The 26,838-nt window shown below is 42.3% G+C and overlaps 1 protein-coding gene across 2 annotated transcripts in view; it reads left to right on the forward strand.

Annotated features, from left to right (window-relative positions):
- Positions 1–26,838, forward strand: part of SLC4A1 (solute carrier family 4 member 1 (Diego blood group)) — a 191,986-nt gene that overhangs the window by 105,045 nt on the left and 60,103 nt on the right. For both annotated transcript variants that reach the window (XM_086923900.1, XM_086923901.1), the window contains 5 exons: positions 502–682; positions 15,751–15,886; positions 16,375–16,510; positions 18,487–18,565; positions 19,119–19,303. In XM_086923900.1, coding sequence (XP_086780026.1) covers positions 502–682; positions 15,751–15,886; positions 16,375–16,510; positions 18,487–18,565; positions 19,119–19,303 — 717 coding nt within the window. The remainder of the gene's footprint in view (positions 1–501; positions 683–15,750; positions 15,887–16,374; positions 16,511–18,486; positions 18,566–19,118; positions 19,304–26,838) is intronic.

Genomic DNA, 26,838 nt, shown 5'->3' on the forward strand with positions numbered 1-26,838 from the left:
TCTTTTCCTTCTGTGTATCCTTCAATCCTTATTTACTGTGTTCTTGACGTATTATACTTCTCTCACATGCTTCTTTGTCTTCTTTCCTTTTCTTTTTTTTTTGATGTCCCTCTCCCCTCATATCTGCTTTCATTATCCCCTTATGTTCTCTCTCATGCCACCATCTTCCACCATTTTTGATGCTCTTCTTTGTTCTTTGCACATTATCTCCTTTCATTCCCCGTCTCCTTATCTGCCTTCATTTGCCCTCCTTTTATTTCTCTGTTTCCTCTTTCCTCTTCCTTAGCTTCCCCGCTTTCTTTTCCTTTGCCACCTCTTCATATCATGCCTTACTCATCCTCTATGTCTCTCTTTCCATCTCTTTCCATCCCTCGTTCTTTCTTCCTATGTCCTCTCTCGTTCTCTCCATTTACCCCCTCTCTTTCTCTTCCATCCTTTGCCTTCTACTCTTTTCCTTCATCCTCTCACTTCTTCTGGCCCTTCTTCCCCTCTCTCCTCTAGGCCTACACAGAGCTGCAAGAGCTGGTGATGGACCACAACAAGGAGATGCGCTGGATGGAGGCCGCACACTGGGTGCAGATGGAGGAGGACTTTGAAGATGATGTGAAACAATGGGGAAAGCCACACATATCATATCTTACCTACAGGAGCCTCCTGGAGCTGCGCAGATCTTTCACGAAAGGTAGGCCAGAGTCCCCTATATTCAAGAAACCAACATTGCCATTGCAGGAGACAATACAGAAACCTGTAGGTTTTTTTAGAGTAACATAGCCAAACTTTCCATAGACCATACTTTTCTACTTAAAACATTAGTAAAGTATTGAATGTGCGGCAACTTCAGAACACGCAATGGCTCATCAGAACATTGAATGTTGTGTGAGTTTCCATATAGAAGATCTTGGATCTGGATACCTGTAGTATAATCACCGTTACGATAAATAATTGTAGACACACACTTATTGTAAAAAGTAATCCATTTAGCTTTATTAAGAAAGCTCGGTACCAAAAAGGCATGCAGCTCTGTGGAAACTGCTATCCAAAATGAATCACAACATTCTTATATTACAATAGCTTGTAAGACATTCTTATTACATCACTACAGTTCTACTATGGAATATCTTAAAGAGATATTCCTATTTCTACACATCTTTCTTATTTATTAAAACAATTGAAAAATAAAAATTATATATTTTTAACACAAGAAAAATAAAGAACTTTCAAAAACAAACAAAGTCATTACATTTCTTTGGGGTAATAATACGTCTCTCAAATTTGCTGGACCTGTTTACCACCATGTAGTCTTCAGACACAAGTCCACTCTGCCTACCAGATTCCTCCACAGAAGGATGATTATGAGAAAGAATCTCTTTAGACTCCAAACCAAGCTGACTACCATCACAATCTTTCTCTTGAGGATCTGCACCTGGAAGGTCCAAAAATTGAGGACTTTGATCAGTATTCATACTCATCTCATTCCCCTTTTCAAAAGAGGGTAAAACATCCATCCACCCAAAAATATTTCTTCCCTTCTAAAACACATTTTCTTTTAAAGATTATATCACCACACATAGCAATACGACTCATATGATGCACAGTACATCATCAAGTTCAACCGTGTTTCTCATAACCTTAGTTACTGTCCTCGGATCCAAAAACTTGGACTGGACTTTACCTGTCTTCCTTCCAGATTTAACTCTAACCATTTGTCCAACCTTAATATATACTTCTTTGGTACCATGTTTTGCATCAAAATAAAGCTTATTCTTACATTGAGAATTCAAAATGGATTCTTTGGCTTGTACAGTATCCCATTCATATTTTCTGCTCCTCCCTAACCATTCAGGGTTGATTTTGCAATGGGGAAACCTTTCCCGCATCAAACCAAACAGACTCTCTCCAACAGTGTCATGGACAGTAATCCTATACGAACAAGTCAATTTGTTAAGTTCATCATCCCAGTTCTTATTCCCTTTCTTTGCTAACTGTAAAACACCCTTTAACACTCTGTTTGCCCTTTCAACAACTGAATTTCCCCTGGGATGATACAACGCAGTAAACTTCTGTTCAATGCTAGTATTGTTCATACATTTTTTCATCAAATCTGATTTAAATTGAACTCCATTGACGGTCAAATTGGAGGCTGGAAAACCCTCTCTTAAAAAAACTTTTTTTTGGAAATTGATTACACTATCAGTATCAAATTTGGTGACCACCGAAATTTCAAGCCCCCTAGAAAACAGGTCAACAAGAACTAAAATGTACTTAGTAACTCCATCTTGCCAGATGAAAGGTCCCATAATGTCTAATTTAACGTTTTCCCATGGCAAACTTGGAGAACTGAGACATGACATGGGTGGATTAAGTGTTTTATGAGCTTTGTCAGAACTTTCACAATTGACGCAAGCTCGTACATATCTTTCTATGTCTAAATCAATGCTCGGCCACCAATACAAAGCTTTAATATTTCTCCTAGAGCGGGACACTCCAGGATGTCCCTCATGGCCTATGACTACAATTTTATTTCGTATACCTGAGGGAGGTACAATTTTTCCTCCTCTACACACGAAATCACCATCTAAACTCAATTTGTCGCAAACTTCCCAAAATGCTCTTAGCTTAGGATCAAGCTTGCACTGATTGGACCATCCATTAATAATCCTATTTTTAACAGTTGACAGAACTTCATCCTTCAAATATTCTTTGTCCCAATCATTCTTACGTAGTCCAACTGTATCGCTAAACACTCCAGCAACACAAAAATCAATCAGACCAAGGATCAGGATAAACTTCCTTCATAGGTAAAGATAAAGGACTAAGAAAATCTGTAATCAGATTCTTAGCTCCAGGGACATATTGCACATCATAAACAAAATTTTGAAGTCTTATAGACATCCTAGCAATTCTTGCTGATGCCCTTGAAAGACCCTGAGTGGTAAGTCATTTTGTAAGAGGTTTATGGTGAGATCTTATGGTAAAAAAATGTCCCCATATAAATTTCCTAAAATGCTCTAAGGCCCATACACATGCCAACGCCTCTCGTTCTATCACCGAATACTTCTCTTCAGTTGGAGACAGAGAGCGTGACGCAAAAGCTATAATAACTTCTTTACCGTGTTCATAAATTTGTGACAGCACGCCACCCAGACCAGTGCCACTGGTGTCAGTCGTCACAATTGTGTTAGCAGCAAGTGGATCAAATCGCTGTAATGTGGGTGCATTAGCAATAGATTCCTTGATACTATTGAAAGACTTTTGGCAGGTATCATTCCAAACAAAGGTAACTTTGTTCTTCATTAGTGAGCGCATGTCATATGTTTTCAGTGAAAAATTATTTCTACAAATTTCAAATAAAATTCTGCCTACCTCAGAAAAGATCGCAGTTCGTCTTTTGACTTGGGAGCAGGTGCGTTGAGTATGTCCTCTACTAAAGTACTCTTAGGTTTAATGCCAGAACCACCAATTTCATGGCCCAAATAAGTGAAGAATGGAGACCACCTCTCTCAGAATGCTGTCACGGTGTGCCTTACCCTTCCCCATAATTAAAATATTGTCTTGGAAGAACACGACCTCCTGAATGTGACCAAATAAATTTGACATCAGCCTCTGAAATACTGCAGCGGCCGATGCCAAATCAAAAGGCATCCGTTTAAATCTATAGCACCCAAAAGGTGTGCAGAATGTAGTGAACTGCCTGCTGTTTTTATCCAATACTACTTGATGATATGCAGCAGAAAGATCCAAAGTGGAAAATTATGTGGCATTGCGTGTAAGGGATAGCATTTCATCAATCCTGGGTAGAGGAAACTGGTCAACCAAAATATTGTTGTTAAGATATCTTAAGTCTACACATAAACGGGCCTTGCCATTGGACTTGCGGGCTACGACCAATGGCGAAACCCATTTAGCTGCTTCTACAGGTTCTATAACATTGTTCATTAACATCTTTTCCAATTCTCCTTTAACTCCTTCCCTAACTATAAAGGGAATATTTCTTGCTTTATGGATTTTTGGAATTGCTCCCTCTTTCAAACAAATTTTATGAGTAAAACCTTTCAATGTTCCCATGCCACTCGTAAATACTTCTGGAAATTCTTGTAGAACCCATTTATTGGTGTCTTCGGCTTCACAAGATACTAAAACTTGCTCCTTACTGTTAGGGTTGAGAATGATGTCTAACAACTTTTGATCTCTCCACCCCAACACTGATGGTCCTTCCTTAGCTATATACAGCTTTCCTATCGATTGTCTTTCCTTAAAACTAAAAATTAAAGACCTAAAACCTAAAATATCGATTTTTTCCCCTGTAAAACTTTCAGCGGACACATCATTAGGTTCTAACCACTCCCCAATATTCTTGACAAAATGGTTTTTCCATACATCTTGTGAAATGATAGTAAAAGGAGACCCTGAATCAACTGCCAATTGTACTGTGATACCTCCTAAGGGGACATGACACAATGATTTTGAAGAAGAACTCCCCATAATATTTAGTACCACTTCCTTTTTCTGAACACAATTAATTTGTACCTCATTGTCAGTTGAATTTGAGGAACTTCCATCCTCCTCTTCTTTGCATTTTGGACTTTTTCTTAAGTTCACGTCTGCAAACCGCAGAAAAGTGTCCAACTAAATCACAATCTAAACATTTTGCAGATTTGGCAGGACATCTCTAATAACCTGCAGAATGTGAGTAACTACCACATCGATAGCAGATTACATTACTACATTTCTTTTGCTCTGTGACATCCGCTTTTCGTCTGTCAGCATAGTCTGCTTTCTTTTTTTCAAACTTTGTACACTTGTAGTGCTTGTAGACAGACTTTTTTCAACAACCTTCCTCACAATTTCTTCTGAACTATTCTTATCTTGCGAAAGTGTAGCTTTTGCAGAACGCTAAGAGAGTTCGGCTTTTTTTACTATCACAATGATATCTTTCAGAGATCCTTCGCCTTCAACCCACAACTTGTCCTGTAAGGTCTTATTCCTAGTGTACATGACCACCTGGTCACAAATGAACTCGTCATGCAGTTGTGCAAATCTACACTTACTTGCTAATTTCTTCAATGCAGAAACATACTACTCTATTGACTCGTTTTTTTCTTGCTTCCTATGGAAAAAAGAGTGTCCAGTGACTGCAATACAAACTGAAAGAGAGAAATGGTCATCAAGAACCAAAATAGCAAGTTTAAATACATCTAAATCCCCTTCAGATCTATCGTGCCTATGCAATTCATTAACTATGCGTAAACCTTCAGGACCTAATGAATACAATAACATTCTCTTTTTCCTTTCAGGAGAAAAAATTCCACTGACGTCTTTAAGGTTCGCGATATAATTGAGAAAGTACTCTTTCCAGTCCAGCCATGCTACTACCGGTTCGCCGGGAGTTGGCAAAAATTCTTTGGGAAAGTTGATGTGTAAATTTGATAAGTTGACTTCTCCTGCAGTGTTTGATCTTGAAGGGGCTGCATCTGTAGCTTTAGTAGACATGACTTACCACGAAAATAAACACTACGCTGCCAAAGAAATACTACTTGAGCACAGTGCAGATTGCATTTAAAAAACACTCATGCAGTGAAATAACACATACTGACCATGACTTCAATTAAAAGCAGAAAAAGTCAAATTATCATAACTAAAGGTGTCACAGAGTCACACAGAAAGAGTGTAAATCCAAATAAAACTTCGAAAATATAGTGCTGGATGCACTTGTTAATGTACCTGTACAACCATAAATCTTTGAAAAATACAGTGGATTAGTGCTTCTTGAAAACAAAATCGCCAAGGAGGTTTAGAGACATTAGAAATCCTTTGAAAAGTCTTACTCGGGAGCGACGTTGCTCGTTGCTGTTTTGTTGCTATGGAAACCCGATTTCCAAAATGGCCGAAGTGCGTGACCTTGAATCGCGCTGACGTTTGTTGACCCGCTGTAACTGGTGCCAAAAACATAGCGTCAATGTCGTCACAAGCATAATACAGTCATGGAGCACGACGGAGGTTGCGGGATTTAAACAAAGGAGCGCGGAGAGTGGAGCGAGTAGTGTGCGTGATTTGAAAGTAAGGCAGAGACCTATGTCGGTTGCAAATGTGGTTAATGCTTCGCACTTCCACTTAAAAAAAAAATGTAGCTCACCTTGAGGATGTGCGATTTACAAAGCGGACAATTCCTTGTAGTTTCTCCTTTCCCGACTTTGTTCTTTATTTCCTTTTTTTTTTTAAATCCACGTGGTTCGCCTCGTAATCACAATGGAAACTTCAGGTTATTCACGGGATCACTTCTTGTTCTGTAGAGATCTTTTGTCGCTCTTTGGCACTGCTCCAATTATTATTCTTTTTTTAAAAAATAATGCTCCGAAATTTCCTTGGCGGTTTCCCAAACTCTTGGTGTTCGTTTGGAGAGGCTAACTTGCGCCCAGTAAGTATGGGCGCAAAATCCGTTCCGCTCGCAGATTTTGCGGATTTTCGGTAAATTCGCAATCCGCGAGATTCGCGAATTTCCCGCAAAATCCGCAAATCCGCGAGCAGCGGATTTTATGGCTTGCTCGCACTGTTCGCGTGAGTTCGCGGCTTCCCAGTTCAACTTCGCGCCCCGCAAATAAGCGCTAAATTGCAGAAATACGATCTTAGCAAAACTGAAACTACTTACCAGGTTCAAAAGTTCAAGCTCATCATTAGTAGCCATTTCCTGTAGTGCTTCCTGAGGGGCCCCTCCAGAGTTCAGTTGCCTACTTGCAACTATTATGTGACCCTGCTCTGACCCTCAGAATAGTTACACAAAGGTCCTGAATTACAGCTAAGGCAGACAAGCAGGAGCCAGGCTGGAAGTTCAAATCCAGTGACACATTAATCAGCCCCTAATTCATTATTGTCAGTTGGGGCAGGGCAGGTGTTGTAACTAATTTTGCAACAATGAAAGCACTTAGCAAGTGCAAAAGATCACTAATCAGGAAGCACTAAGGAAGCAGGTGCCAGCTAAAAAAATATTCTGTGACACATTAATCAGCCCCAAATTAATTCAGGTCACTTGAGGCAGGGAAGGTGTGCTTTGCTTTGCCACAATAGTGTACACCAGAGGGTGCTGTGATGAAACAGAGGGTGGCATGGGTGGGCCAGAGTAGTCAGAGAGTGGCAGTGGTGACAGAGAGTGGCAGTGATGAAGAAGAGTGTCCCAAACAGGCTAGACACGTAGAAACAACAAGTTCGCAAAACTTGCGACCCGACAGGTAAGTTCGCGTTTGCGAAATTGTACAAAACCCTCGCGAACTGGCAGAAACCCGCGCGAACACGAAAAAAAAAAATATCCGCAAATTCGCGTGAATTCGCGGATTTTGCGGATTGCGAGTTCGCAAATCCGCAAAATTCGCGAACGCGAGATTCGCAAAATTCGCCCATGCTTACCTTAGCGCCCAGCCCGTCGCCAAAAATTGTAGTATAATCACCGCTACGATAAATAAGTGTAGACACATACTTATTGTAAAAAGTAATCCATTTAGCTTTATTAAGAAAGCTCGGTACGGAGGAGGAGCCAGGTCGTAGACCAAGATGGCCACGTGGGCTCCCGGCTCCGTCGGTCTCCGTCTCCCACCACCATATCCAGCTTCCTAGCCGGCGCCCCAACTATGCTCCGCACGGCCGAGATAAAGCGGCGCTGATCCATGCGCGCCCGAGTGTTCTGACGGCTTCCTGGCCGGGGATGTGTCGACTCGAAGACTGCGGCCCGCCCCTGACATGGAACCGGGGTCTAGGGTGCTGAAGTGCCCGGCCTCAACCTCAACAACAACGGCAGAGTGTATGGCGGAAGTACCGGTCTGGCGAGATGGGGACTCGGATTTTCCCGATTTTGACGGCGCTCCTCGCACAATATTGCAGCAATGGTGATATTTGATCCGCCGCTTTCTGCGGACGCTCAAAGGAATACCCCCCCCGTTGGTGCCTCCGTGACTGTATGCTTTGTGCCAACTGCATCAATCCTGACGGAGGTGAGTGTCTCCCAAAACCCCCCTTGGGATTATTTGCCAGCTACCTGATGAGCGGCCTCGGGACACGTTTCACCAAGTGAGGCGCACTCCGTGGTGGGAACGCCTTGCACGCAATGGTGCCTGAGAGGGTCTCGGAATTGATCCTGAATTGCTCTGCAGGGGCCACGAGAATGATGCGATCTGACACCCGGCACGGATCGGCCTGGTATGATGAAGCCCCGCTTGATGCTGGGACTGGAGTTAATGGGGGAGAGAAAATGGAACTGCGGTTGGGAGATATCATGGCGGCCATTGTGGACTTGCATTCCTTTTTGCAACACAATATGGAGACCGTGGGGAGAGCCCTGGATGCCGTCGTGCGAAGGGGTCGTCTCGGTGGAGCGGATTCCGCCCCGATGGACGGACCACTAGAGGCTGTGGGGCATGAGGCTTATTGGCAGACGGCTCATGAGTATCCCCAGGACTTTGTGATTTCGGGGCTAGATGGAGGCAACGTGTGTGCCCATGCCCGACAGGGGGACAGCAAAGCTGCGCGGAGTCCGGCGTCTACAGCGGAGACGGAAGATCTTACGAAGGTACTACTCCTGGGAGCGTTAACCTGTTTTAACCATCAACCGATCTACAGCGGCGTGCAGCTGTGGCGCTACGACATATCTTCTGTACTTTGTATTGGACTGGTGGTAAAGAGTGAGCGCCACCACTTGCGTTCCCTGGTGGCCCTCGGGCATGTTGATGACGACGTCCTTCGAACGACATTATTGTATACTACCGCACCCCAAGATGACATCCTCGTCCCAGTCTGGTATTTTGACTCACTCACACCTGTGGCAGAGGGTCTGGGCTGCATCAGTACTTTTGACCGGGCGGGCCTGGGTTAAGAATTGTAGTGCTGTTTTTTGTGTGCGGCCAGTGCGGGACTTTTCACCTATGTCATTGTGGAGCTAACGGTGGGCTGGCGAAGATTGAACCCACTCAAACTACATTTATTCTATTGCACTCAGTTTTCTGCATGGAGTGGGTATTCTTTGTGGTGGGGGAGGGGGGGTTGGTGTGGGCTGGGGGTCTGTCCTGGTGTTCTCCTCCGTTTTCTTTCTTCCCTCTTTTGGGTTCTTCTTTTAATTTAGTTGGGCGATAGCTCTCTTCCTCTCTTTTCTAAAGTTCGGGTTCCATACAATGGGTGACAGGTACGCTGCTAAGGGGGAGGCCGTAGCCGTAGGCAGGGGTGCAGGGTGGGGGGTTAGGGGAGGGGCACTGCTGTTTTTCTTTTCCTTTTTCTGTTCTATGGCCCCTTTTTTCTCTCTTGTTTCTCTTGGCTTTCCCTTTATTCTTCCTCTTTTTCTTCTCTTTCGGGAAACTGAGTGGTAGGTTGCTCACCGTGCGTTCTCATGGTTCAAATTGCAAGGGTGGACGTTTCTCTAAAGTTTTAAGTTACAGCGGGCATGTACTGTATTGGTGAGCGAACTGTATTGTTTATTGTCTATCCTGATTAATATGCGCTAGCGCCAATGCTCTGCCTACATTAGTCCTGACTGTGAAGATCCTGATCAATGATAACCCCTTGCATTGGTATTATTTGACTGTACGGCATTAGATCCTGTTCTCTCCTTAACTTTTAAAAAGAAACCTCTTTCATCCTGGTACCGATATGGTACGGTCATTATCCTGAGCTACAATAGGGCATTTGGGAGGCGAAATGTTGCATGCTTATGGCTTTATTGATTTGCTTGCCCGTGATTGTAACTGCTTCACGTACCAATAAAGGTTTACCAAAAATTTAAAAAAGAAAGCTCGTTACAAAAAAGCATGCAGCTCTGTGGAAACTGCTACTCAAAATGAATCACAACATTCTTATATTACAATAGCTTGTAAGACATTCTTATTACATCATTACAGTTCTACTACGGAATATCTTAAAGAGATATTGCTATTACTACAGTTCCTCAAGTGCATCAACCACACTGGTCAACTATCAAAAGCAATGTGATTAGAGGTATCAAGTAGGAACAGTTAGCTGACGTGTGATGCCAGCGGACAGGGATATGGGTTAGAGTAGTTTTCGAAGTAATCTGTGCTCTGGCTCATATGATGGGCCAGGTAACAATTGGAAAGAAAATGGGGGCTGGGATGAGAGCCTTTGGTTGGGCACTTGATCACACTTAACATAAAGCAGCACCTCATTTGTTATCCGCGTTCTTTCTCTGTGCTTCTCAATCTCACTGTGTATCAGAGCATCAGCACAATGGTGGTACCCCAGTTTCTGAAGGTATTTAGAGCCCTTTCTCCAGAATGTCTACGCGCTGGACACTGAATTTCAAGTCAATTCTTGCAGCCTTGTGAACCAAGTGAGAGCGCTAAGTGTATGTACTACATTGGTGGTATGTGATTTGGATCACTGAAAAAATATAGAAAGACAAAATATCGAAGTACTATCTACAAACAGGTAAGTACACAAATGTCGAAAAAATATATATACTTAGTCAAAATATCGAATTTATTTAAATATCTTAAAAGTAATTTAAAATTAATGAAATAATAACTATAATTAATTAAAACATACTTAAAAATACTTAACTTAAACATTATGAAAAAATTAATTTACAATTTGATTTTTTAACACATATATATGGAGAAGTGTGGCTCAGGGGTTAGAGGCGGCAGACCCGGAAGCTGAGATCGGTCCTGGACCAGGGTTCAATTCCCCGCCTCGGCGGGTCTTGGGCTAAAAATTCCACGGACTCGATAATTCTCGCTCCGGTGCCTTCTCGACTCACGGGTTCACACTCTGCGACTCTGGGCAATAGCTTGCTTAATCTCCACAACGGCCCCTCGCGGCGGGATGCCTGACTTTCACCTTGTGGATACCCGCTGGGGCTATCACACAGGGGAATATCAGGACGGGTTCCCTAAGCAAGCGCCGGGACACCCACTGCGGGTAGCTGTGCGCTATATAAGCTCAACTACATTTACATTTACAACATGATATTAATTAAAAATATACAATATTTTTACTGCAGTATAGCAAGAGGTTAAAATTTACTATTACCACTCCAGCCACTGCAACAGTAGGGTACATATTGGATAGCGTAGGGGTAAGAATTACTAATCCCACTCCAGAGAGTGCAACAGTAGGGAAAGCGTTGGATAGCGTAGGGGTAAACGTTACTATTCCCACTCCAGAGAGTGCAACAGTAGCGAAAGCATTGGATAGCGTAGGGGTAAAAATTACTATTCCCACTCCAGAGGGTGCAACAGTAGGGAAAGCGTTGGATAGCGTAGGGGTACAAAATGACTATTCCCACTCCTGAGAGTGCAACAGTAGGGAAAGTGTTGGATAGCGTAGGGGTAAAAATTACTATTCCCACTCCAGAGGGTGCAACAGTAGGGAAAGCGTTGCATAGCGTAGGGGTAAAAATTACTATGCCCTCTCTGGTTAATTTAACAGTAGGGAAAGTAAACATTTAATATATTAATACAAATAAATTAAATATCAATACCAATAAAAAATTAATTCAACTGAATTACAAATTTAAAATTATGTAATAATTAATCAAATAAAAATACAAAGAAATATTAGTTATTAAAATTAATTCCCTATTAATACAAATTAATTACCAAACAAAAATGTATTAACAATTAAAAATTAATTAATTACAAATTAATAATTAATTATTAATTAATTCAAAATAAATACCAATAAATAAATTAACATACTTCATTAATTACAATTAAATTACTTCCCACCCTATTCCCCTATAAACCCACAACTCGCTACGGAAAATAAATGATTAAATTAACATATTTATCAATTAAACAATTAATAAAAATTAATTACCAATTAAAAAAAATTAATTACCAATTAAAAATAAATTAATAATTAATTATAAAAGAATACCAATAAATAAATTAACATATTTGATTAATTACAATTACATTACTTCCCACCCTATTCCCCTATAAACCCACAACCCGCTACGGAAAATAAATTAGTACAATTAACATAATTATCAATGAATCAATTAAGAAAAATTTATTAACAATTAAAAATGAATTACCAATTCAAAATTAATTAATTACAAATTAATAATTAATTAACAATTAATTCAAAATAAATACCAAAAAATAACTTAACAGATTTAATTAACTACAATTAAATTACTTCCCACCCTATTCCCCTATAAACCCACAACCCGCTACAGAATTAAATGACACAAAAATTAAATAACATTAAAAATACACTTGAAAAAATGAGATATTATTAAAAATTCGATATATCTTAATTACTATATTATATACTTCGATATTTTAACTTTCTATATTTTAAAAATCGATATTAAATTACTTACCTTCAAAACGATATTTTTCACTTCTATATTCTGTCCATTCGATATTTTGTCCATTCTATATTTTTACTTTGATATTTGTGCCCTTCTATGTTTTTGAATCGATATTATGTCTGTATACCTTGTGATTTAATAGAAAATGACTTCATGGAATGCCATTACTGAGAAACCATTACACCTAACAGTGGCAGCTGCAGCAGTGGGGCGGGGAGGGGAGAAGAGGGTTAAAAACAGAAAAAAAAACAATCACTTACCTGCCGGCAGTCCAGCTGGCCGGCCACCTCTCCTCCGTCCTGTCAGTCCTCCTCCTGTGGAAAGAGGAAGAGGGCTCCCCACAGCTAATGACAACTCTGCAATGCAGCATGGTGATTGGCCTTAGCGATCAGCCAAGAAATGGGGACGTAGGCATGTTCCCCATGCAGGCTGCAATGCAACCGACATGGAGAACATGCCAAGTGCTCATGAATGTTTGGCCGGCCCGAGAGGACTGGTCAAATATTCATGCGCACTTACATAGTGCAAACCACTCCTCCCCCTGCTCTGAGATCAGAGCAGATCTGCCTACCTGTCAAGACGCCACAGCAGGAAAAAATAAAATGATTATAACATAGTTATTATCATTTAATTTTTCCTTTTTTCACTGCGGAAAGCAGTGAGACGACGCTCCTCCGCGAGCCACCACTGTCACCTAAAACTGTTTAACATAAATGTGCAGAATGAATGGCATTTACCATTTTACAGAAACCAATTCATAGAATGTCTTTTTATTCAAAATTCTTTTATGCATGCTTATTTTTTAAGGTGCAAATACAATGGCTGCAGGTATTACTTTTATAAACAGTTTGTCATAGGTATTTATTTCAGTGCTTTACCTTAGGGGACATTATTTTGGATTGATATATTTTACATTGTCAAACAATTATTTCATATACGTTTAATTTGTTGGCCCATCACCACTTCAAAACACCGTCCATTCCTCACCACTGCACAACCCCTAAACACCATCCATTGCTGCTCCCTAAAAACACCTCACCATGCCTAAACTACATCTATCCCTCAATCCCCTAAACCTCACTGATCTCTGAACCCTAAAGGCCTTCCTAACTCTAAACTACATCCATCCCAGAACACCCCCCAAAAAATCACACTTAAACTATACCTATACATGACCCCTAAACTCTACAGATCCCCTGAACCCTAAAGCACCAGGATACCCCTTACCGCCACCTATCCCTGAACCTTAAAAACCCCTTTCTATGCTTAAAGCCCACAAATCCCTGAATCCTAAAAACTCATTCTACATCTAAACACCACCAACCCCTGAACATTGAAAACCAAATCCCTTTTATGTCGGAACTCCATCCATGACCCCTAAAACGTGTGATTATCAACCATCCCTGATTCCACTAGTCTATCTCTAAACTCCACCTAAGATTAATGTAATTTTGGATTTTTTCTTAAAAGTATTTCCCTTTAAAATGTTTTGTTTCATTTTCGATTTATTTGTATTTCCTTAAAATTGCCATTCCTTAAAATTGGATTTTCATGATTTGATTTGCGCCAGTGTGGTTTTTAAGTTTTCGTTTTCGCATTAATTCACATACATCATCCTACATAGTTATGCATACGTAGTTCAAACCATGGCTTTTACACTTTGCTTTGAATCCTCTTGAGTATGAAATTCTGGTTCTTCTGGAAGCCAGTAGAGATGGAGTTTCAATAATCCAGTCAATGGAAGATTAGGCCCCTGAATGAACTGGTGTAACAGTTCAGATGAAGCAGTGGTTGGCTTAAAAAAGAGATCCCCATATTTTACATAATTTGAAATGATGTTCGGAGATTATCTACACTGTGGGGCCCTGTTAAATGAAGATGCCAAGTGTGCTATCTCTAATGAAGACAACGTCATTCATTGATCCATTGAGACAAATTAGAAATAAATATTATGAAGGTGGGGATTACATTTCCTGTGATTTCTGCCAGGGCAGGTTGCATTCCTCAAGCTATACTGAAGATGGATTGTCAGTTGTGGAGTACGCTGTTGCTCTCAAAGACGACCCGTAGATGGTGAAAGGTCTTACCTGGGAAGGGATGGTTTGAGATTGGTTGAAACCTATTGAATAAGAAAGTATTAAGAGCTTCAAACTTAAAAGCACAACACTACAAGACTATTTTTAACCTATATTATACGCCTTCCAAGCTGTTCAAGTGGGGTAAGAGAGAAAACGATAGGTGTCCCAGGTGCGACCATAGCCCTGCAGATTTATCTCACATGTTTTATAATTGTCAGAATCTTACTCCTGTATTTAAAGAAATTGAAAGATTTTTAACGGGGCTGCTAGAGATTCAGATCACTCTATCCCCTACTACTGTTTTGATCGGCAGGGACGAAAACCTAAAATTAGAGTACGAGGTTGAAGCATTTATTTTTCTATCTATGGCTGTTTTTAGAATTTTAATCTCCGCTGGTTGGAAAGATTCAGCAGCCCCCACTTTCCAGATGTGGTTAACTAGGCTGTTGGGAACGCACAATATAGAGGAATGTTTGTATGATTTTAAAGGAAAGAGGTCGAGAGAATTTGGTAAGAAGATATGGGCCCCTCTTAGAAATTGGAGAGAAATCCGATGAACAAGAGTTTAAAGATATATTGGTAACGCGGATTGTATTCCCCTATGTACTTCTGTCCGAAACAAACTAGGTTTTTTGATTCTTACGACTGTATTTGTAAGATGTATTCTGCACCTTTAATGCCTGATTTTATCCTGTTGACTAATGTATTTTTTTTGTGATACCCGGAACCATCTCAATAATAAAAAAAATAAAAAATAAAAAAAGAGATCCCCATATTTTACATAATTTGAAATGATGTTGGGAGATTATCTACACTGTGGGGCCCTGTTAAATGAAGATGCCAAGTGCGCTATCTCTAATGAAGACAACGTCATTCATTGATCCATTGAGACAAATTAGAAATAAATATTATGAAGGTGGGGATTACATTTCCTGTGATTTCTGCCAGGGCAAGTTGCATTCCTCAAGCTATTCTGAAGATGGATTGTCAGTTGTGGAGTACGCTGTTGCTCTCAATGACGTCCCGTAGATGGTGAAAGGTCTTACCTGGGAAGGGATGGTTTGAGATTGGTTGAAACCTATTGAGATTTGGAGATGTTTTTGTGAGGAGGGGGCTAATGATGGTGGACTTCATTTGGCAGGTTTATTTGCCAGAGAGAAGGAGGTATTCAGGGTCTTTGTGAAGTACATATGTACTACTGTGATCTCGACGAGTTAGAGAATAGGAGAGATTTTAATTTGTGTGGGAAGCAAGGGCTACAGCCGTAACCAGTGTGAGTCTAATGTAGGTAAATAATTTAGTTCTGCTGCCAGCTGGCTCAAAATTTCACTCACGCACTTGAAATGTGGTCGTTTGCAGGTACTATTATGTTGGATCTACCAGAGAAGACCTTGCCTGGAATCGCCTGCCAGCTAATTGACCAGATGATCTTTGAGGGTCAGCTGAGACCCCAGGATCGAGAAGACGTCCTGCGAGCCCTGCTCCTCCAGCACAGGTATTGTCTTGTGAAAAGGTGACCCTGGGCCCGGGGCTTGTGATCACTGGAAGCTGTGATCTACAATAAGCCTTCTCACAAACACAGGAACACTCTGGGTAGAGGTTGCAAAGCACTTTGGTTAGAATGGATCTTCTGGGAGGTGCTTCTAAATCTATCCCAATCCTGTAGCAGAGGAAGTCTCATGGGTGGTCCTGTCATTGGGTCTTAGGAAGAAAATGCTTGTTATCTAGTAGGTACCTAAGGACAGGGCCAGTGGTCTTGTGTTATAGTAGTGCTTGTCTGATATATAATGGGCCAGCTTCTTTATTGCTGCTACTCTACTGAGAGCATCACTGATTCTTTCCAGATTGTCATTCGAGAAGGGTTGACATCTTTAGGTGAGGTTGAACTCATCAAGGGTTTTGCAAGGCCTGGTATTGCAGGATTCTGGAAGGGTTGAGAAGGGAAAAGGAGATGTTATAGTTGCTTTCCCATTTTCTTAACAGCCACCCGGATTTCACGGAGGAACAGAGCACTCTAATCCCACACTCAAAAGCAGAAACACAGGAATCAGCAAGCAAAAAACTATTGGTACAAGGACAGCCTTCGACCGAGATGCGAACATTCACTGTTATGGAGCAGGTAAGGAAGGCGTGGAGAGGTAGGGGAGATAAATAACTGGAAGGACTCTAGAAAACTGCAAATTATTCATGGTTATGACAGACACATTCCTACTACTATATGCCTACTCCCCCCAGACTCGTACGATATATGTATATGTTCACTCTGAGAGGAGAGAGAGCACATTTGCACAATATAAAGTAAAAGTATAAGAATTCGGGTGACCTGGAGGCATCCGCAGCCCACTCCATGTCTTCCAGTTTCCTCATTCTAATGATTTTACTTGCTGTCAAATACCATATTGAGAATATGCCTATACCTAGTATAGGTTGGAGGGAGTGCTTGATTTGGCTTTGGATGATGGCTGGTGAGTGAGGAATAAAGTTCCACCCTTTATTATTCTGTTCTGGTCATTTTGCATCTTTTGTGACACCTTTCTTCTTTTATAACCTCTTAAGCATTTTGACTTGAATTTAATATAAAGCACTCCATGGGCCCTGGTTGGGCTGGATGTTTGCTACATTATAAGTTATTATTAAAAAATACTTTTGGCGATGTGCAAATGGAATCCACATGTGAACATTTGCTCTCTGCTACAACCCAAACAAAAAGATAGATTAACCAAAATTTGGTTTTGAGACAGAACATTTTGTAGAATAGGTCCTTTTTGCAGACTGGGGAGGTCTATTGAATATATATTGAGATATTAGTGATTGATAATACTTAATCTACAATGTACCAGAGACATTTAGAGGCCCATTAAGATGGCGGGCGGATTGCCTCCGCCAGGGTAGCGGTGGCCACCGCCACCCTGGCGGAGGCAATCCGCCCGCCATCCTTCCCTGCATTCCCCCCCGCCATATTACGATGGCGGAGGGGACCGCAGCGGTGACAAACACCGCCCGCATGTTTTCCGCCCCGGTCGCCTTGCGGCCGGAGCGGAAATCCAGTAACATGGTGGCGGTGTCTGTTAGACACCGCCCGCCATATTACAATGGTCTGGTCTCAATGCCTTTCCGTGGCGGCAATGCCGCCACGGAAAGGCATGCGGTGTTCACTCTGGGGGCCCCCTGTGGGCCCCCAGAGTGAAGTACAGGTGGGGGGTGCACATGGGGGGTACCTATGGTACCCCCCTTCATTTGCATATACAAAGCGGCAGGCACAGCGCGGTGCCTGCCGCTTTGTATATGCAAATGCTGACAAGCATTTCTAGCATTGTGGCGGGCGGTGCTGAGCGCTCCGCCCACCACAATGCTAGAAATGCAGGATGTGTCCGCCACAGTGGCGGGCACATCCTAATGCCACCCCCGGGACTCCCGCCCTTATGGCGGGCGGTCCCATTCCCCGCTAGGATGACGGGCGGACAAAGTCCGCCCGTCATCCTAATAGGCCCCTAAATTTTCAACCAATCAGATTTATTGATCGCAAACAGTGTACATCAGAGGACACCAAAACATGATTAATGAACCCCAGAAATTCATTGGGACCTTGTATGTTAGAGGGAGAGTAAGGATAAGATCACTTTAAACTTTATAAACCACTTGAACTGCCCACGTAGGGTTATTGGAACTATTGGATAATGCCCTCAAGATCACACTCCAACGAGAAGAACCTTAAATTTTTGTTGGCTCGGGGGAAAGGTGGTGTCAGTGAAAGGCTCATTTAAATGGTTTTAAAAATGCCTTAACATATTTTTCCAGCGAATATATATATGTTAAATATATGTTTATGGTTGAAGTGGCAAATTTACGGCTTTCCAGTGCCATAAATAGGATGTACTTTTTAACTCACTGGTTCCCATTTTGTCTATATGAAAAGCTTTAAAGGCAGAGTAGGTCTACCATAATTTAAACCCAATGCTGTTCATGTCCGAAACTGGTCTCTCCTACAGCTATACTAAAACACTGAACAATCTTACACATACTTTGCAAAGTAGGACAATTGAAAATTGGACATGACTGATCTAAATTCTTTTTCTATTCCTTGAATTTATCCAGGGACTCTCTGGATCTGAGCAGAAGCACCAACTGTCCTCCAAGATCCCGGAGAATGCAGAAGCCACTGTTGTGCTTGTGGGTGAGTTTCACTGGTGAATCGCCCACTTTTGGGCATTCCCGCCCTCTCACTGATCAGCTTTTATTCTGCAATGCTGGACCTTGCCTTCCTTGGTTGTGAGTTCATCTTGCAGTGTGTGCCTTTTCTATTGAGGAAAATCTAAATTAAATTTGCTTTGGTCTCGTATATGCTTCACATTCCAATATAAATGTGTTCTCTAATCCTTACATCTTTTGATTCTCTCTATTCTTTGTGGTGCTGAGACATAACAAGTCTCGACAGTTGTGGGGTGTTTTATTGTGGACACTGGTAAATCTTCCTGGACGATTTATTACCTGGGTTCTCTCACTTTCTTTTAACCTTTCTGCCTTGTTCTTCATCTGTTTTCCTTTTCCCTTATTCGCTCTCTTGCTCTTTTCTCCTGTCTTTTACCTTCTGATTTCCACTCACATTTCTTTAATCCCCACACTTTTGATTCTCACTTTTCTCTGCCCACTTCCCACACTCTCCTTCACTTTACCTTTACTCTTATCAACATCTTCCTCCTCCTAATGTCCTCTCCCCTTCCCCTCAGGCTGCACCCCTTTACTACAGAAGCCCACCTTGGCCTTTGTGCGACTCAAGGAGGCTGTGGAGTTGGATTCGGTCCTGCAAGTTCCACTGCCAGCCCGGTTCCTCCTGGTGATCCTGGGACCCGAGCTGCCCCACACAAGCTACCACGAGATTGGCCGGGCTCTCTCTGCCATGATGGCCGAAAGGGTATGTTATTGAAAGTCCCGCGGCTTGGCCTATTGCTATGAGAGTGATCAACAACAAAGTGTCACATGTGACTACCATAATTGAAATCATAGTGAAAGACAAACCTGGATCAAACCAGTTCAAATACCTGCTGCAATGACTGCACTAAACATCAGCACCAAAGCGGGTGTGGCTTGGGCCATGGAAAATTAGAAAATCCAAAACAAATCTACCATAAACAAGTGGTTAATAAAAATAATCATACTTGCAATGTCACAGCAAGCGTATGTCCTATGGGTGGCACCATCAAGGGGGTCTGAGCTTAAGAAAAAGCAACACATGGGATTTACTTTTCAACTTATAATATTACCTACAAAATTAGACGTAAGGAAAAAGTGTTTCTAAAGATCTGAGTAGTAAGGGCCTGATGTCTAAGAGACAGATCATAAAAGTTGGTTACAAATTGCACAACAATGTTTTGTGTCCTGCCTCTGTTTTTGCAATGCGACCAGTGTACAAATAGGCCGCATTACAAAATACCCAGTCACAGGCGGTTGCAGAATAACCGCCATAACGAACATTAATTGGGAAGGTCGCTATTTGTGAGCCACTGTGATTGGCTACAAGCACAGGGATTGTGACTTGCAAGAAACAGCAGACCCCAGAAGGAAAACCTTTTTTTCTGATGGATACTTCTTACTGTTGTTAGCTCACCTTATGAATATTCCCTCAAGCTTTGTCTCGACCCAGAAACGTAAAAGCAGTACTCCTGCATACCGGTAGGGGCATCATGTGGCACGGCACCAATAGTATACAGCTCCGAAAGTGACGTGCTCGGCCATGTATAAGCACCTTTCTTTCTATTCCTTCACATGTGGATACAGAGCTCTATTGCTCCATCTTAGATGAGTGTTCTTTTCCAAAATACTATTTTTTACCATTGTGCAAAGTCTTGCGCCAAAAAACTCGCAGCCAACACGTGTTTCAACACCAGGGCGCATACACGGAGGAGCACTAGCCTTTCAGTAATGGTCTCATTATGAATAGTTGACCCTGAATATGGATTGAAATTGTATGTGAGGTGACATACTACCAACTACATACAATATCGGCTCTCTTGGTAATATTTACGTCCATACTGGTCCAAGATTGTGGAACGTAGCACAACGTTACATGTGAGAAGCCCTGATGAAGTCAAAGGCTGATGTAGAGTGTGACGAAACACGTGTTGATTACGAGTTTTTGTTGAAGATATTTGAACAGATATAAAGGAATAAAGTGAAAACAAGAAATTCTAACTTCAGGCTGACTTTTGAACTCTTTGGACACAAAGGTGAGGTCAGGGGTCTCTTTAATCCTATTTCAGATCTCTGCCCTCTCAAAGCCTTCCTGCTGAAAGACAAATTCAAGAAGCTCAAACTGGCCCAGGTTTTGTCTGCCTTGTATTCAGAAGATTGAATGGTAGCGTTGGATCTGCAGGATGCAAATTTTCATATTTCCGTCCTGCAGAGCCCCAGCCATTGTCTGTGGTTCATGGTGGGCCAAGAGAATTTTCAGTTTACAGAGCTCCCTTTTGGTATTACCAGTCACACCTGATTCCTTCACAGACTCGCCTGTTCACCAAAGCCATCTCAGATATGGTGCAGTTTTGTGCCATCTTCCTGGAGTGAAGAGTCTAGGGCAATCAGTCTATGATCCCGATGTTTCAGCCTCTTGTCTGGAGCTTGGTAAGGATGGCAAGGAGGCTGCTGGGACTATTGGAACTCCTGTGTCCTGCTAATCAACCATGCTAGAGGGCACATGCAGGATCTGCAGTAGGACCTGTAGTCACAGTGGGCACAGCACCAGCAGAACCTGATTCCATCCAGGTTTCAGAGGAGACTACAAAAGATCTTTAGTTGTGGCTTCTAAACCACGATTGAGCCAGCGGCAGACTCCTCTCCTTACCCCACCCAGAGCTGCAAGGGGTCACAGATGCATCCCTGTTGAGGTGGAGAAGCCATCTGGGAGAGGTAGAGATCAGAAGACTCTTGTTTACAGCAGAAACCTGCCTCCCCATCAGTTTGTTGAGTTTCGAGTGATCTGGTTGTCGTTGAACGCCTTTCTACTATCCATAAAGGGGAAGCTAAGTACAGGTTCTCACAGACAACACTACCAAGTGATACTGCAACAAGCAGGGTGGAGTAGGGTTCTTGAGTCCTGTGCCAGAAGAGTCTTCTCCTTTTGGAAGTGGCTGACTCACCAGGGCTTTTTTCTGGTCATGACCCACCTGGCAGGAATTCTAAATGCCTGGATGGACAAACTCAGTCACTGTCGCCTAGTGGATCACAAATGGCAATTACAACCAGAGGTAGCGCAGGGCATTTTCCAGCAATGGGGACAACCCTTGCTCGATGTTTTTGCCACCGCCAAGAACATGCAATGTTAGCATTTTTGTGCACCTGAGTTGCCAATAAGGATCTCTCATAGAGATGCTTTCTGATTTGAATGGTGCTCGGGACTCCTGTATGCCTTCCCACTTCTACATTTCTTGTCTCAAGTTCAGAGGAAGATCAAGACTGACCGGACCCAAGTCTGCATAGTGGCGCTGCATTGGGCCTGGAGGTGTAGATTGCAGAACGTCTAGGCATGAGAATCTGTCTTTCAATCAAGCTGCAGGTTCAGGAGAATCTACTATCAGCAGGGTCCTACAACTCGACCTTCGTACTCTTCACCTCCATATGTGTGATTGATTGAGTCTCTTTTGATTCCCCCTTTTAAAGATATTTTTATTATTTTGTAGAACTGAGTGGTCACCAGTATTACAATATCAGTATCATATACACATCCGTACATAAAAAGCCATTTCAGTTTTCATATATTTGTACATCCACAAAAACTTGGTCATAAATGTTCATTCTGTTGTTTTTCTCGCATCTCTATCTCTATAGTGGGAGAGATCCATATCTCCCCTTGCTAAGTGTTCCATTTGGCCCATTTTTTGTCCCACATCTTGGGGCATCCCCTGGATTTAAACACCATCTTTTCAGAGATCATATATTTGTCTAGTTCCCTGGCCCAGCTCCCCGCAGTCGGCACCTCAACAGTCCCCCAATGCATGGCAATCGCACGTTTAACCAGCTAATATCCCAAGGTGATCGATTGCTGTTCAACTACAGTGAGGTTTGTCACCTCCCAGATGTTCAGATGCCCCAATCTCGGTGTCAGTTGGATATCCTTCCCAATGGCTCTGTGCACGTGACGTGTGGCTCCCTGCCAAAGAGCCTGAATTTGTGAGCACTCCCACAGAGTGTGGTATAGGGTGGCCTCCTCAAGGCATTGTCTCAAGCAACCTGCATCTTCCCTGCACCCAATTTCATAAGTGTGGCCCCTGTGAAATATGACCTATGCAGTACCTTCAGTTGGATACGTCGGAACTTAAGAGGAACGGCTGCCTCTCTTGGAGACATAAGTGCTGTTTGCCAATCCTCGTCTTCTAATGGGCCAATGTCCGCCTGCCATTGTTCGTGAAGGTTCTGAAAAGAGTCCGGAAGATTATTGCATAGTTTACAATAGGTCAATGATATCACTATTTTTGGCAGCAGTTCCGAGTGTAACCTATCCTCCAATGGGGAGGACTCCAGTATTTCCCCAATCTCGGAGAGTGCGGCAGTAAGGGCATGACGGACTTGTAGACAATGCAAAACCTCCCCTCCAGCCAGGTCATTGTCTTTTCCTAATTGTGTGAATGACACCATTTTCCCTTTTATCGAAAGGTGACCAATGGTAGAAATACCAATGGCATCCCATCTGTAAAAGCCAAGTTAATGACACAGCATCCCAAGTTTTAGGGTTGACCACAGCGGGGAGGCCTGAGTCAGGGTGTCCATTGATTTCCCTTTTTTTAAAGTCATTGATTTTATTCTGTCAGCCAGGTGCTCACCTAAGAAACTGGTGTATGCCAAGTGCTGGGACAAGTGTATGGCTTTGTGTGGCCCTCGCCAGATTGGCCCTCTACAGACAAAGCAGCCTAAAGTGATGCTGTTTGTTTTGTTTCTGGCCTGCTAGGTACTTGTGTTGGGCACTGTAAAATGCTAATTGTTGGCTCTTTCAGTTGTTTTTGAGGTTGCCAGATCAGCATTCTTTGTTTAAATCAATTAAGGTTTTCAACATTTCCACCGTAGCCCTTTGTTATGCCTCAATGGGACTTAAATTTGGTTGTAATTTTACTAATGTGCACCCCTTTTGAACCAATGTGCAGTTGTGCACTAAGTTTTTTGGTAACAATAACATCACTGAATCGTGTTTTGGCCCAGCCGCTCTACAAAACATTTTTTCCTACCAAACTAGTGTAGAAAGCTCACCCCAAAGAGTATTTTTTGCATTTGGTTTGCAAATGTCCCATATTAAGGAAAGCATGCCTCATATTCTTAAGACCGTTATTTAACGAGAAGGGGATTCGTACCTGCAGATCGGCTTTAATGAGGATCCTGGACTCTATGGATCCTCAGCTAAATTGTAAACTTTTTAAATGTTTTCAACCACATGACAAATTACTCAAACAGAGCTCCAAGGGCACAGCTCCAGCACAAGAACGCGCGTCCGCATAATGACATAACAATCAGATGATTGTTAGTAGAAGTCAACAATACGACATTCTCCCCCATAAATAAAACTATGGGATTGTGGTACCCCACACAATTTAAAAATTAGAACTTAATTTCTCATTTTTGATGCACTCGCCACTTTATAACAATTCAGCTGAAAGTTATTGATCATATTTAGAAGGAAATGAAATCAGATGCAAAATGTTTTAATATCTCCAATTGTTGAAGTATTTTATTCCAAACAGTTTTATTATCCTGTATTAATTGTAAAATATTGTGATGGTTTTATTAACTTACAACAATAACAATAAAATATTGTGCCTTTGTGCCTTTAGTTTAGAAAACTCGAGCTGGATTCTTGGCGAAGGTAGTGACACCTTTGCATGCTAGACAGGCTATCACCCATAAGACTTTCTTGGCTCACCACTCAAAAGAGGAGGAGAGACTTTATTGTTTTGACTTTGGGCCCTCAGTTTCCATAGAGACCATTGGGTGAATGATGAACTCTTTGGGCTCTTTGGGGGCAATGAAGGACAAGGTAGTGCAGAAATGAACCATCCCTACATGGATAGTCCTCTGCATAAAGATCTGCTATACGCCTACTAAGAAGCAGCCACCTGAAGGATTAAGGGCCAATTCCATCTGAGCCTGGGATGCTACTACTACGCTAGCAAGTGGATTGCCTGTGCTGGGTGTCTGTCAGACTGCTACGTGGGCGTCAGTGCACACATTCACAAAGCACTTATTCCTTGACAGTCAGGTCCATCGAGATGGGAATTTGGCCAATTTGATCTTGATGACTTTTTGGTCTGAGGCATTCCAAAGACCACCCCCTGGAGAGGTACTGCTTTGCTGTCTATTGATAGGGTGAAAAATGCCTGGATGGACAAACTCAGTCACTGTCGCCTAGTGGATCACAAATGGCAATTACAACCAGAGGTAGCGCAGGGCATTTTCCAGCAATGGGGACAACCCTTGCTCGATGTTTTTGCCACCGCCAAGAACATGCAATGTTAGCATTTTTGTGCACCTGAGTTGCCAATAAGGATCTCTCATAGAGATGCTTTCTGATTTGAATGGTGCTCGGGACTCCTGTATGCCTTCCCACTTCTACATTTCTTGTCTCAAGTTCAGAGGAAGATCAAGACTGACCGGACCCAAGTCTGCATAGTGGCGCTGCATTGGGCCTGGAGGTGTAGATTGCAGAACGTCTAGGCATGAGAATCTGTCTTTCAATCAAGCTGCAGGTTCAGGAGAATCTACTATCAGCAGGGTCCTACAACTCGACCTTCGTACTCTTCACCTCCATATGTGTGATTGATTGGAGTCTCTTTTGATTCCCCCTTTTAAAGATATTTTTATTATTTTGTAGAACTGAGTTGTCACCAGTATTACAATATCAGTATCATATACACATCCGTACATAAAAAGCCATTTCAGTTTTCATATATTTGTACATCCACAAAAACTTGGTCATAAATGTTCATTCTGTTGTTTTTCTCGCATCTCTATCTCTATAGTGGGAGAGATCCATATCTCCCCTTGCTAAGTGTTCCATTTGGCCCATTTTTTGTCCCACATCTTGGGGCATCCCCTGGATTTAAACACCATCTTTTCAGAGATCATATATTTGTCTAGTTCCCTGGCCCAGCTCCCCGCAGTCGGCACCTCAACAGTCCCCCAATGCATGGCAATCGCACGTTTAACCAGCTAATATCCCAAGGTGATCGATTGCTGTTCAACTACAGTGAGGTTTGTCACCTCCCAGATGTTCAGATGCCCCAATCTCGGTGTCAGTTGGATATCCTTCCCAATGGCTCTGTGCACGTGACGTGTGGCTCCCTGCCAAAGAGCCTGAATTTGTGAGCACTCCCACAGAGTGTGGTATAGGGTGGCCTCCTCAAGGCATTGTCTCAAGCAACCTTCATCTTCCCTGCACCCAATTTCATAAGTGTGGCCCCTGTGAAATATGACCTATGCAGTACCTTCAGTTGGATACGTCGGAACTTAAGAGGAACGGCTGCCTCTCTTGGAGACATAAGTGCTGTTTGCCAATCCTCGTCTTCTAATGGGCCAATGTCCGCCTGCCATTGTTCGTGAAGGTTCTGAAAAGAGTCCGGAAGATTATTGCATAGTTTACAATAGGTCAATGATATCACTATTTTTGGCAGCAGTTCCGAGTGTAACCTATCCTCCAATGGGGAGGACTCCAGTATTTCCCCAATCTCGGAGAGTGCGGCAGTAAGGGCATGACGGACTTGTAGACAATGCAAAACCTCCCCTCCAGCCAGGTCATTGTCTTTTCCTAATTGTGTGAATGACACCATTTTCCCTTTTATCGAAAGGTGACCAATGGTAGAAATACCAATGGCATCCCATCTGTAAAAGCCAAGTTAATGACACAGCATCCCAAGTTTTAGGGTTGACCACAGCGGGGAGGCCTGAGTCAGGGTGTCCATTGATTTCCTTTTTTTTAAAGTCATTGATTTTATTCTGTCAGCCAGGTGCTCACCTAAGAAACTGGTGTATGCCAAGTGCTGGGACAAGTGTATGGCTTTGTGTGGCCCTCGCCAGATTGGCCCTCTACAGACAAAGCAGCCTAAAGTGATGCTGTTTGTTTTGTTTCTGGCCTGCTAAGTACTTGTGTTGGGCACTGTAAAATGCTAATTGTTGGCTCTTTCAGTTGTTTTTGAGGTTGCCAGATCAGCATTCTTTGTTTAAATCAATTAAGGTTTTCAACATTTCCACCGTAGCCCTTTGTTATGCCTCAATGGGACTTAATTTTGGTTGTAATTTTACTAATGTGCACCCCTTTTGAACCAATGTGCAGTTGTGCACTAAGTTTTTTGGTAACAATAACATCACTGAATCGTGTTTTGGCCCAGCCGCTCTACAAAACATTTTTTCCTACCAAACTAGTGTAGAAAGCTCACCCCAAAGAGTATTTTTTGCATTTGGTTTGCAAATGTC

This window comes from Lissotriton vulgaris, chromosome 5 (genome assembly GCF_964263255.1).
Source record: "Lissotriton vulgaris chromosome 5, aLisVul1.2, whole genome shotgun sequence".
In the NCBI taxonomy this organism is placed as follows: Eukaryota; Metazoa; Chordata; class Amphibia; order Caudata; family Salamandridae; genus Lissotriton; species Lissotriton vulgaris.